Source organism: Carcharhinus amblyrhynchos, chromosome 3, assembly GCF_965287045.1.
Source record: "Carcharhinus amblyrhynchos chromosome 3, sCarAmb.v2.hapA, whole genome shotgun sequence".
Taxonomy (NCBI): domain Eukaryota; kingdom Metazoa; phylum Chordata; class Chondrichthyes; order Carcharhiniformes; family Carcharhinidae; genus Carcharhinus; species Carcharhinus amblyrhynchos.
Genome location: NC_137326.1, coordinates 67,509,221 through 67,523,096, shown reverse-complemented (window position 1 = coordinate 67,523,096; position 13,876 = coordinate 67,509,221). Strand labels below are relative to the sequence as shown.

The 13,876-nt window shown below is 43.5% G+C and overlaps 1 protein-coding gene and 1 long non-coding RNA gene across 9 annotated transcripts in view; one reads left to right on the top strand and one right to left on the bottom strand.

The window, feature by feature from the left end:
* cep63 (centrosomal protein 63) overlaps positions 1–12,311 on the bottom strand; it is a 120,243-nt gene extending 107,932 nt beyond the window's left edge. For 5 of the 8 annotated variants that reach the window (XM_080184964.1, XM_080184992.1, XM_080184972.1 and 2 more), the window contains exon 1: positions 12,230–12,305. In XM_080184964.1, coding sequence (XP_080041090.1) covers positions 12,230–12,231 — 2 coding nt within the window. In that variant the 5' untranslated portion in view covers positions 12,232–12,305. Of the gene's footprint in view, positions 1–12,229 lie in introns of all 8 variants that reach the window. The other 3 variants (XM_080184978.1, XM_080184999.1, XM_080184985.1) reach the window with 2 other exon arrangements.
* A 185-nt stretch (positions 12,312–12,496) lies between these two features.
* The window catches only part of LOC145341393 (uncharacterized), a 30,026-nt gene continuing 28,646 nt past the window's right edge, over positions 12,497–13,876 (top strand). The window contains exon 1 of the long non-coding RNA XR_013886366.1: positions 12,497–12,583. This is a non-coding gene — a long non-coding RNA (uncharacterized LOC145341393). The remainder of the gene's footprint in view (positions 12,584–13,876) is intronic.

Below are 13,876 nucleotides of genomic sequence, written 5' to 3'. Positions count from 1 at the left end.
CTGGCACTGCTGATTCTGACTTTGTACTTGAAGTACTCTAGGGATGGAACAGACTTTTAAAGGGAATTTGATAAAGGGTCACTGGCCTCTGAGTAGTTATTCAAAAAGAAACAATGGGTTGATGCAGGGGGAGAAGATGGAGAAGTGTCACGAGTTAGATTGCTCTACAGGGAACCAATGTAGACACAGTGGACTCTCTGACTGTAACAATTTCCTGATTCATAAGAACATGAGAACTAGGAGCAGGAGTAAGCCCTCTAACCCCTTAGCGTGCTATGTCATTCAAGAAGATCATGGCTGATCGTTTTTGTGGACTCAACTCCACTGACCCAGCCAGTCACAATAACCCTTAATTACTTGATTCAAATTAAATCACTCTGCTTTGTTTGATAAATCTCAAAGAAGACAGGGTGTCTGATATTTTTTAAGATGAAATGGATATAACTATAATTATTGATTCACTTATTAGCAAATTAATTAATTCTGCCTGTCCTTGCAAATTGATTTAGCACTAATGCAAAGCCCCTTTCTGAAGGAAAATCATGAATGACACCCCATACCCCAACTGCCCAGCTCCAAATTCCAGACACTTCTGACCAGCATCCCATATCTCACAACCACAGGATAACTTGCAACAGAACTCAAATTGTAATCCAGTCTCATTCCCTCTCGTTCAGCACTGAGGTTTATTCTCTATGATCCAGATTAATTATCTTTCGTTCAGTACCATGAAGTTCCTTCCCTGCAATTCAGTCCCATCTTACTTGACAGCAACAACTTGCATTTATGTAGAACCAACAAGGTAGTAAAAAATCTCGAGGCACTTTGCAGGAATGCTATTACATTAAATTGAATAAAATGTCAGATAAAATGGTCTGTAAAAGAAGCAAATGTGATGTGAGAAAAAGCTTCTTCACACATGTAGTTTGGATCTGAAATACACTGGCTGGAAGAGTAGTGGAGACAGGCTCAACCAAGGCATTCAAGAGGGCATTGGATGATTATTTGAATAGAAACAATGTGCAGGATAACGGGGAATGGCACTAAGTCATAATGCTCATTTGGAGAGCTAGTGAAGACACAATGAGCCAAATGGGATTGATTCTGCAATAAGATATTAGAGGAGATGATCAAAAGTTTAATCACTGGTAAATTTTAAGCAACATCCAAAAGGGGGTATGGAGAAATGGACTGGAAATTCCAGAAGGTCCATGCAGCTGAAAGCACAGCCTTTAATATTGCAGCAATGAAAATCAGGGATGCTCAAGATGCCATAACTGGAGGAGTACAGAAATGAGAATCGTAGGGCTGGAGGAGCTAGTAGAGAAAGAGAAGAGGGAGGCCATGAAGGATTTGAACACAAGAATGAAAAAAATTAAATTTGAGATATTGCCACACCAGGACCCAACATTGTTCGGTGATAGAGGTGGTGAGTAAACAGGATCAGGTATGACTTAGAATACTGGCAACAAAGGTTTGGAAGAGGTCACTTTTATGTAGGGTGAGAAACAGTAACTATAAAGGACAACAATGGAATAGTCAAATTTTACAACGGAATGGATGATGATTACAGACGATATAATGAGACAAGGATGAAGTCAGCTAATAGAGCAGGTGTGTAGTCAGAAACTCATCTCAAGATAAAATAGAACATCAAGATTTCAAATGATCTAGTCCAGCTTCAGACAGTGGGCATGGAGGAGAAGGATGGAGTCAGTAGAAAGAAAATAATGGAGCAGCATGGTGGCACAGTGGTTAGCACTGCTGCCTCACAGCTCCAGGGACCCAGGTTCAATCCTGACCTCAGGTCACTGTCTGTGCAGAGTTTGCACATTCTCCCCGTGTGTGCATGGATTTCCTCTGGGTGCTCGGGTTTCTTCCCACCGTCCAAAGATGTGCGGATTAGATTTATTGGCCATGCTAAATTGCCACTAGTGCAGCAGGGTAAGTATGTGGGGTTGCAGGAAAAGGGCCTGGGTGGGTTTATGGTCAGTACAGACTCGATAGGCTGAATGGCCTCCTTCTGCACTATAGAGATTTTATGGTTCTATGAAAAGAGATCCAGAGAGGTACTGGTGTGATAAGCTGTCTGTGACCAGTAATATGCCAATCCTGATATTGTATCACATTGACACTGATGTCGCTAAAGGACAATGTGTAGATGAGAAATAGAATGGGACCAAAGGATTCTTGTCCAGCTGTTTTTCCCAAAATCCACTACTAAATAAGGAGAACTTTCCTAATGGGAAGTTAAAGCCATCTATTTCAGTTTTTGCTACAAACCTTGTTCCAAATTCAGCACTCAGGTTTACGGTCTGTAAGCCAGTTCCATTTCATTCAGCTTTCAGTGCTGCCTCCTCCTGAGGTCCCAAACATCACACATGCCAGTGTTCAGCCAGTGGCAAATTCACTCCATGTGATAAATGGCTGAAGGCACTGGATATTGCAAAGGCCACAGGCCCTGACAATATTCCAGCAATAGTGCTGAAAACTTGTGCTCCAGTACTGGCCATGCCCCAGTATGTTCCCCATCTATAAAAAAGATTAACTCAATCTGACAAACTATCAATCCAGTCTATTTTTGATCATCAGTAAAGTTACAAGAGGTGCCGTGAAGGGCGCTATCAATCAGCACTTATTCAGCCAGAACCTGTTGACAGTTTAAGTTTAGATTAAGCCAGGGTCATTCAGCTCCTGACCTCATTACAGCTTTGGTTCAAACACAGACAAAATAGATGGCATGGTGGCACAGTGGTTACCACTGCTGCCTCACAGCGCCAGGGACACAGGTTCAATTCCGGCCTTGGGTGACTGTCTGTGTGGAGTTTGCATGTTCTTCCTGTGTCTATGTGGGTTTCCTCCAGGTGCTCCAGTTTCTTTCCACAGTCCAAAGATGTGCAGGTTAGGTGGATTGGCTGTGGTAAGTTGTCCCTTAATGCCAAGGGAATTAGCAGGGTAAATATGTGGATTATGATAATAGCGCCTGGGTGAGATTGTGGTCAGTGCAGGCTTGATGGGCCGAATGGCGTCTTTCTTCACTGTAGGGATTCTATGATTTCTACGAAAAGAGCTGAATAGCAGAGGTGAGGCAAGAATGACTGTTCTTGACATCAAAACAGCAAGTATAGCATCAAGGAGCCCTAGCAAAACATGATATGATGGGAATCAGGAGAAAATCTTCCGCTGTTTTGGAGTCATACTTAGCAAAGGATGGTTGTGGTTGTTGGTGGTCAGTCATCTCAGTTCCAGGACGTTGGATTGGGGGGGGGGGGGGGTGGTTTGTTTCCTTTGGTATCCTCCCACAGTCCAAAGATGGCAGGTAGGTGGATTGGCCATGCTAAATTGCCCCTTAGTGTCAGAGGTACTAGCTAGGGTAAATGCGTGGGGTTATGGGGATAGGGCCTGGTGGAATTGTTGTCGGTGCAGACTACAGGCCGAATGGCCTCCTTCTTCACTGTAGGATTCTATGATCATTGAGGGAGTTCCTCAGGATAGTGCCCTAGGCCTATTTATCTCCAGCTGCTTCATCAATGACCTTCCCTCCATCATAGGGTCAGAAGTGGGTACGTTCACTGATGACTGCACAATGTTCAGCACCATTCGTGATTTCTCAGATATTGAAGCAGTCCATGCCAAATGCAACAAAACCTGGACAATATCCAGGCTTGGGCTGCAAAGTGGCAAGTAACATTCGTGCTACACAAGTGCCAGGCATTGACTATCTCAACAAGAGAAAATTTAGCAACTACCCCTTGACATTCCATGGAATCACCATTATTAAATCCCCCACTAACAACATCACTGGAGTTACAATTGACCAGAAATTGAATTGGACCATCCATATAAATGTACTGTGTCCACGAGAGCTGGACAAAGGCTAGAAATTCTGCACGTGTAGCTCATCTCCTGACTCCAAAAACCTGTTCACCATCTACAAGGTGCAAGTCAGGAGTTTGCTGGAATAGAATTTGCCTGGATGAGGGTATCTCCAACAACACTCAAGATGCTTGACACCATCCAGAACAAAGTAGCCCACTTGACTGGCAACCCATCCACTACCACATTAAACATTCACTCCCTCTACTACTGACACATGTGTTGTAATAATAACAGTAGTAGTAGTAATAATAATAATAATAATCACATATAATCAGCGTAATAGTTCACCAAGGCTTTATCACTGATATTTGCCAAACTTGGGGCCTCTATCATCTAGAAGGTCAAGGTCTGTAAATGCATGGGAACACAACGGTCTGCAAATTTCCTTCAAACTCACGCCCATCCTGACCTGGAAATATATCACCGTTCCTTCACTACCACTTCTTAGTCAAAATCCTGGAACTCCCTCCCCTAACAACACTGTGGATGTACCTACACCACATGGACTGCAGCAGTTCAGGAAGGTGGTTCACCACCACCTTTTCAAGGGCAATCAGCACTGCATAACACATACTGGAGTAGACACACCCCAAGAGCAAATAGAAAAAATAATCACTATGTTCTGATTCACTTAATGTCACTATTATTCATTTCAACTTCCAAATTTTCTTGCATGGTGGGACCATCACAATCAGCTGTAATCCTTCAAATTAGCTTCTCTGAGACACACTACATTAACGCGCCTACATTAATGCTGCTAGTCACTTAGAATTCACCTATAATAGGATTCCTTTTATGAATAAGCAAAAAAATTACTACCAACATTTCTCTAAAACTGTTCATAAGTCTCAAAGTTAACTCCAGCGGATTCACAAGCTACTGGTGTCTTTTGGTAATCACTGTCTCTGTTTCTGCCACCAGCATTTGGACCAATTACAAACTGCAATACTTCTATCACTTGAATGCAATTGGTGCATTATGGTGAAGGAGGGCAAACGTTGGTTATATTTTAAAATGCCCACAAGTAAACAAATCACAAAATAAACACATTCGATGAAATTACAGCGATCCAGCGCCATGTAAGGGCAATGGTAATTCACATGCTTTTCATCTCTATTGGTTTGCTTAAACATCTGTCGTTTGTTACCTCAATACGTACTAAACAGATCATTCAACCATTCCAGGGTGCAAACGGTGAGATACAGAACGAAACAAAGGATAAAGCAATATCACACACAGGATACAAGCACAGAGTAAAAAGAAAGATAGAAAGCAAAGGAAAGTCACAAAAATAATGAAAAAAATCATTTGCGATAAATTGTTTGAAAAGTGAAGTTATACTTTCAGGTCGATGGTCACAATCAGCTTTGTTTCAATTTCAACGACATCACTCCACCCTCACACCTTCAGTGCACTGAACTGAAGGCAGAAGAAAATTCGAGCTTTATTTTATAACTTCAACTCCTAAAAATGTGCAAATTAATGATTTGCAGGGATCCCAGAGAATAACAAGAATCACCATCAGAAGGATTCATTAGAACAGGAAGGAAATAAACAGAATAGTAGGGCAGGCAAAAAAAGCAAACTTGCTGCAGGCTACACACCTCACTCTAAGTGGAGTTTAACTCCTTCCCCCACACTCCCCCATTCTCAGAGTCCAGTTTAACAAACACCCAAACTCCCACCATATCCGTGAATTTCAGATTCCAGTTTAACCATCCACTGCACCCCCGCCCCCCCAAACTCCCCATGATCTCAGTTTGCAGCTTGCAGTCTCTGATGCTGGCTAGCATCCATGAGGCCCTCTAGGCCATTGACAGCAGCAGAATTGTACACAACCACAATCTGTAACCTCCATGCATTTTCCTCACTCTATCATTAATATCAACCCTGGTTCAATGAAGAGTGCAAAAGGAGCAGCACCCGGCATACCTAAAAAATGTTGTGTCAACCTGATGAGGTTACAACACAGGTCTACATACCTGTTAAACAGCATAAGCAACAAGTGACAGACAGAGTTGAGGAATCCCACTCCCATGAATCAGTTCATTGCTCTGCAATTCTGCCATATCTAATTGTGAATGATGGTGGGCAGCTAAACAGGGGACAAAGCTGTAAAAATATCACAAGTCTCAATAATGGGGGAGCTTAGCACATCAGTGGAAAAGATATTGTTGAGGTCAAATTCAGCCAAAAGTACCATCTCAACCTCCTCCCAAAGTTCCCGGCATTGCAGATACCAAGCACCAGCCAATCTGATTCACTCCATTTCAAGAAATGGCTGAAGGCACTTACTGCAAAAGCTACGGGTCCTGATGACATTCTGGCAATAATACTGAACACTTGTGCTCCAAGATTAACTGTGCCTCTAGCCAAGTTGTCCCACTACAGGTACTACACTGGCATCTAATTGGCAATGTGGAAAATTGCCCAGGTATGTCCTGTACATAAAAAGCAAGACAAATTCAATCGAGTCAATCATATCCCATCATTCTACTTTTATCACCATCAAAGTGATGGAAGGCGCCATTTATAGTGCTATCAAGCGGCACTTACGCAGCAAGACATGCCCAGTTGAATCTGTCAGAGCCTCTTAGCTCTAAATATTATTACAGCCTTATTTCAAACATGGTCAAAAGAGCTGAATTCAGAAGCAGTGATGGGAATGACTTCCATTTTATATTTCCTTTATTGTTTGATGGGATTTGGGCATCACTACCAAAACCAGCTATATTGCCCATCCCTAATGTAACTTTGAACTGAGTGGCTTGTTTGGCAATTTCAGAGAGCAGTTAAAGTCAACCACATTGTTCTAGGTCTAGAGTCACATGTAGGCCAGACCAGATAAAGATCACAGATTTATTTTCAAAAGGACATTAGTGAACCAGATGGGGGTTTGCAACAATCAATATTTAGTGTCATAGTTACCATTACTGAGACTAGCCTTATATTCCACATTTGAATTTGAATTGAATTGAAATTCCACCAGCTGCCATGGTGGGATTTGAACCCATGTTCCCACATCAGAAGTCTTGCCATCTAGATTATTAGTCCAATAGCATTAAAACAATGCCAGTCTCTATTTAATCAAGCATACTGTAAGGGAGCCCAGATAAAATTGATGTTAATAGGAATCTCAGGGAAAATTCTTCACTGGTTGAAGTCACAAAGGAACATGGTAGTGTTTGTTAAAAGGTCAATGATCTCAGTCGCAGAACAGGGTGACACAATGGTTAGCACTGCTGTCTCACAGCCTGGTGTTATGAGGCTTCTTACTGTGCTTACCCCAATCCAACGCCGGCATCTCCACATCGTGCCTCACAGCACCATGGACCCAGAATCAATTCCAGTCTCAGGTAACTGTGTGTGGAGTCTGCACATTCCTCCAGTTTCCTACCACAGTCCAAAGTTCTGCAGGTTATGCAAATTAGTCATGCGAAATTGCCCCTTAGTGTCCCAAGATGTGTTGATTTGGTGGAGGATGTGGGCCTGGGTGAGATGCTCGGTCAAAGTTAATGCAGACTTGATAGGCTGAATGGCTTCTTTCTGCACTGTGGAGATTCTATCATTCTATGATTCATTGCAGAAGCTCCTCAGGGTAGTGTCATAAGACCAGACTGCTGCTCCAAGCAATGATTATGTTCATTGATGATTGCACAGTGTTGAAAACTGTTTATGACTCCTCAGATCAGTATCCACGAGTGACATTCATGCTTAGTCTGATAAATGGCAAGGAACATACATGCCACACAAGGGCCAGACAATGATCATCCCCAATAAGACAGAAACTAACCATCCCCATTTGACATTCAACAATTTATACTTAAATATATATTTATAGCAATATATTATATTATTTATATCATTATTACATATTATTACTTATATATTATTCTTATATTTATAGCGATATAGTATATATTATAACAATTACTGAAACATGGCTAAGGGAGGGGCAAGACTGGCAACTTGAAGTTCCGGAGTACAGTTGCAATAGGAAAGATAGAACAGGAGGTAAAAGAACATAGAACATTACAGCGCGGAACAGGCCCTTCGGCCCACAATGTTGCGCCGACCAGTCTTATTTTTTTAAAAAAAACATTGACCCACTAATCTAAACCAATCCCTTTTTGTCCATAAACCTATCCACCAATCTCTTAAACGCCCCCAAACTAGGCGCATTTACAACTGCAGCAGGCAGGGTATTCCAGTCCCTCACCACCCTCTGGGTAAAGAACCTGCCCCTGACATCCGTCCTATAACTACCCCCCCTTAATTTAAAGCCATGCCCCCTCGTGCTAGCTTTCTCCATCCGAGGAAACAGGCTATCACCATCCACCCTATCTAAACCTCTAATCATCTTATATGTTTCTATTAGATCCCCTCTTAGCCGCCTTCTTTCCAGTGAAAACAACCCCAAATCCCTCAGTCTCTCCTCATAGGACCTCCCCTGCATACCAGGCAACATCCTGGTAAACCTCCTCTGCACCCTCTCCAAAGCCTCCACATCCTTCCTGTAATGTGGGGACCAGAACTGCACACAGTACTCCAAGTGCGGCCGCACCAGAGTTGTGTACAGTTGCAACATGACACTGCGACTCCTAAATTCAATCCCCCTACCAATAAACGCCAAGACACCGTACGCCTTCTTAACAACCTTACCTACTTGATTCCCAACTTTCAGGGATCTATGTACACATACACCTAGATCCCTCTGCTCCTCCACTCTGTTCAAAGTCCTCCCGTTAGCCCTATACTCAACACATCTGTTATTCCTACCGAAATGGATTACCTCACACTTCTCCGCACTAAACTCCATCCGCCACCTCGCGGCCCAGCTCTGCAACCTGTCCAAGTCACCCTGCAAACTTCGACACCCTTCCTCACAATCTACCACACCTCCGACTTTGGTGTCATCAGCAAACTTACTAATCCACCCAACTATACCCTCATCCAGATCATTAATAAAGATTACAAACAGCAGTGGCCCCAAAACAGATCCCTGAGGCACACCACTTGTAACCGAACTCCATGATGAATAATTACCATCAACCACCACCCTCTGTCTCCTATCTGCTAACCAATTCCTGATCCAAGTACCTAAATTACCACCAATCCCATACATCTGCATTTTCTGCAGAAGCATACCATGGTGAACCTTATCAAACGCCTTACTAAAATCCATATATACCACGTCTACTGCCTTACCCCCATCCACCTCTTTGGTCACCTTCTCAAAGAACTCAATAAGGTTAGTAAGGCACGACCTTCCCGCTACAAAACCATGCTGACTATCTCTAATCAATTCATTACTCTCCAAATAACTATAAATCCTATCCCTAATAATTCTTTCTAAAACCTTGCCCACTACGGAAGTAAAACTCACTGGTCTATAATTCCCAGGGAAGTCTCTGTTCCCCTTCTTAAACAATGGGACAACATTGAGGAGGGGGAATTGCACTTTTGATTAGGGAAAGCAGCACGGCTGTACTGAGAGGGTATATATCCGAGGGTTCGGTTGGGTAGAACTGAGAAATAAGAAGGGGGAAAATCACTTTGAAAGGGTTGTACTGTAGGCCCCCAAATAGTCAGTGGGAAATTCAGCAGCAAACATGTAAGATTACAGACAGCTCCAGGGAAAATAGGCTGGTACTGGTCAGAGGTTTTAATTTTCCCAACATTGACTGGGACAGCCATATATTAGAGGGCTGGAAGGAGAGAAATTTGTTGAGTGTATTCAGGAGGAATTTCTCATTCAATATTCGGATGGCCCAACTAGAGAGGGGACAAAACTTGGGAAATAAGGATGGGCAGGTGACAGAAGTGTTCGTGAGGGATCACTTTGGGACCAGTGACTATAATTCTATTAGTTTTACGATAGCAATGGAGAATGATAGGTCTGTCCCAAAAGTTAATATTCTAAATTGGGACAAGGCCAATTTTGATGGTATCAAGCAGGAACTTTCAGAAACTAATTAGGGGAGTCTGTGGGAAGGAAAAGGGACGTCTGGTAAGTGGCGTGCTTTCAAAAGTATGTTAACCAGGGTTCGGGGTAAACACATTCCTCTTAGCGTGAAAGGCAAGGCTGACAGAAGTCAGGAACCCTGGATGATTTGGGATATTGAGGCCCTGGTCAAGAAGAAGAAAGAAGCACATGACTTGCATAGGCAGCTGGGATCAAGTGAATCTCTTGAAGAGTATGGGGGGTGTAGGAGTAGAGTTAAGAGAGAAATCAGGAGGGCAAAAAGGGGACACAAAATTGTCTTGGCAGATAAAGCAAAGGAGAATCCAAAGAGCTTCTACATGGACTTTAATAAGGCCTTTGACAAAGTACTGCATGGTAGGTTGTTGCACAAAGTTAAATGTCACAAAATCCAAGGTGAGATATCTAAATGGATACAAAATTGGCTTCTGTCAGAGTGGTTGTAGAGAGTTGTTTTTCAAACTGGAGGCCTGTGACCAGCGATGTGACTCAGGGATCAATGCTGGGTCCACTGTTATTTGTCATTTATATTAAAGATTTGGATGAGGATATAGGGGGCATAGTTAGTAAGTTTGCAGATGACACCAAGGTTGGTGACATCGTGGACAGTGAGGAAGGTTATCTCCAATTGCAGCAGGATCTTGATCCACTTTTAAGGGAACTGGGCTAGTGGGCTGACAAATGGCAGATGGAGTTTAATTGTCCAATGTGAGGTAATGCATTTTGGTAGATTGAACTTATTCAGAACTTATTAAGTTAATGGTAGGGCCTTAGGGAGAGTTACAGAATGAAGAGATCCGGTGGTACATGTTCATAGCTTCTTGAAAGTGGAGTTACAGGTGGACAGAGTGGCGAAGGCGGCATTCAGCATGCTTGGTTTCATCAGTCAGAACACTGAATACAGGAGTTGGGATATCTTGTTGAAGTTGTACAAGACACTGGTAAGGCCACACTTGGAATACTATGTGCAGTTCTGGTCACCCTGTTATAGAAAGAATATTATTAAACTAGAAAGAGTGCAGAAGAGATTTACTAGGATGCTAATGGGACTTGATGGATTGAGATATAAGGAGAGGCTGAATAGACTGGGACTTTTTTTTCTGGAGCATAGGAGGTTGAGGGGTGACCTTATAGAGGTCTATAAAATAATGATGGGCATAGACAGGGTTGATAGTCAATATCTTTTCCCAAAGGTAGGGGAGTCTAAAACTAGAAGGCATAGGTTAAGGTGAGGGGGGGAGAGATACAAGAGTGTCCAGAGGGGCAATTTTTTCACACAGAGGGTGGTGAGTGTCTAGAACAAGCTGCCAGAGGCAGTAGTAGAAGCAGGTACAATTTTATCTTTTAAAAAGCATTTACATAGTTACATGGGTATAGAGGGATATGGGCCAAATGTGGGCAACTGGTTCAGAGGTTTAAAAAAAATAAGGGTGGCATGCTCAAGTTGGGCCAAAGGACCTGTTTCCATGCTGTAAACCTCTATGACTCTGTGTCTCTATCCCAAAGGGATTGTCACAGGACCATTTGGACTACAACTCTGGTCGACCTGCAAGAGGAAGAATATGAAACTGGAAAGGGTGCAAAAAAGATTTACAAGGATGTTACCAGGACTGAAAGGGTTGAATTATAAGGAGAAGTTGGATAGTTTGGGACTTTCTTCCATGGATTGTAGGAGCATGAGGGTGACCTTATAGCAGTTTATAAAATCATGACAGGCATTGATACGGTGAATAGCCAAGGTCTTTTCCCCAGAGTAGGGAAGTCCAAAAACTAGAGGGCACTGATTTAAGGTGAGAGGGTAAAGATTTAAAAGGAATATGACAGGCATCATTTTCACACAGAGAGTGGTGTGTGAATGAGCTGCAAGAGGTGGTAGAGTTACAACATTCAAAACATTTTTGGACAGGTACATAGATGAAAAAGGCTTAGAGGGATATGGGCCAAATGCAGGCAAAATAAATTATGAAAGGGTTCCTCCTAAAAATTAAAACATAGGAGCTCATGATTGTGGAGGTGATATAATGGCATAGGTAAGAGAACCAGCTAACGAACAGGAAACCAAATCCGGGTAAATGAGTAATTTTCAGGTTGGCAAACTATGGTGGATGGCGTACTGCGTCACTGAATATATGCAAGGGTGTGAGACTATAGACCAGCAAGAAGTGCAGGGTTTTGGGGGACAGGTGGAAATGTGCATCTGGGGTCACAGCCAGAGAGGAATGACCTTATTGAATGACAGAAGAGGCTCCAGGGCCGAACGGCCTCTTCTCATTGAAGATGCCTAACCATCACCAGCTCAACTTGGGCAACAAACACTGTTTTCCCACTGACTCCCAGACATCAAACGAGCAAATAACGGAATCCTACATTTATGGCGGGTTGTAATGCAATCCCCAACAATCGCGCTCCCGGTTACCTCAGAATCACCACCATCGGCGCCAGGCTTCACTGCGCCCGCGCACATCACACTGCACTGCCTCCTGGGAGTTGTAGTCCCCTTCCGCCCCGCGCCAGATCAACACAGCCACGCCATGGGCCGCATCAGTGACGGCAGGTCAAGACTGCGCAGCCGCACAGAGGCCGCAGCTTCACTGCGCAGCCGCGGTTACGGCAGGCGCGAAGTGCGCAACCAGCGCTAATGATGTGGGTATGCTGGCGTTGGACTGGCGTAAACACAGTAAAAAGTCTGTCAACTGACGAAGGGACTAACCCCGAAAGCTTGTGAGTATATTATCAAATAAATAGGTTGGACTAAAACCTGGTGTTGTCAGACTTTTTACTGTGGTTACAACCAGCGCTAGCCAGATGTGACGATGTGGAGCAAAATCGGTTCTTCTGCAGTAGTCCTAATGCCAGGGAGGGAAAACTAAATCTAGACCATGGATTAGCTCAGTATCTGGGTTAATAATGAGCATGGACTTGCTCTGTACTTAGGTTAATAATGATGTGGAGTTGCCGCCGTTGGAATGGGGTAGGCACAATATGTAGCTTTACAACACCAGGTTAAAGTCGAACAGGTTTATCTGAATTGCACGAGCTTTTGGAGCGCTGCTCCTTCATCAGGTGAGCAGGTGAGACAATGTTGGCCGAGTGGCAAGAGTATATACTGTGTATCTGGTGGGTGGTTTCTCATGTGTTGATGATCGGGCACATCTTGCGGAGCTTTCTGTGGCAGGGTTGTGTAGTGTCGTGGTCACTGTTCTCCTGAAGGCTGGGTAGTTTGCTGCATTCAGTGGTCTGTTTGAGGTTGTGCAATTGTCTGAAGGCAAGTAGTGGGGATGGCCGTGGCGATATGTTTGGCTTCATCGATGACATGTTAAAGGCTCAGGAGAAGATGTTGCAGTCCAGGGAAGTACTGGACAACAAAGGATATACTGTCTGCTGTGTCCTGTGTTTTTTTTCTGAGGAGGTCAGTGTGGTTTTTCACTGTGGCACGTCAGAACTGTTGATTGATGAGTCAATACGCTGCAGGAAAGGATGTCCTGAAGCATAATACATTGCAGAGACCATGCAGAACGCTACGACAAAAGATGAATGGACACTGCTCGATGGTCACCAGACAGGAGCGTTCCCTTCCTGTTGAAGAACATTTCAGCGGTCGTGGCCATTCAGCCTCTGATCTTTGGGTAAGCATTCTCCAAAGCGGCCTTCAAGACACACGACAACGCAGAATCACCGTGCAAAAACTGATAACCAAGTTCCATACGCATGAGGACGGCCTCAACCAGGATCTTGGGTTCATGTCACATTATCTGTAACTCTACGACTTGCGTGGGCTTGCAAAATCTCACTAACTGTCCTGGCTAGAGACAATTCACATCTCTTTAATCTATGCTTAACCCTCTCTCCACCAGCATTGTCTGTACCTGTAAAGACTTGATTACCTGTTAAGACTCGCATTACAACCATTATCTTGAAATTGAGTTTGTGTCTATATATACCCTGTTTGTGAAACAAATCTTGCACTCACCTGATGAAGGAGCAGTGCTCTGTAAACTCGTGCTACCAGATAAA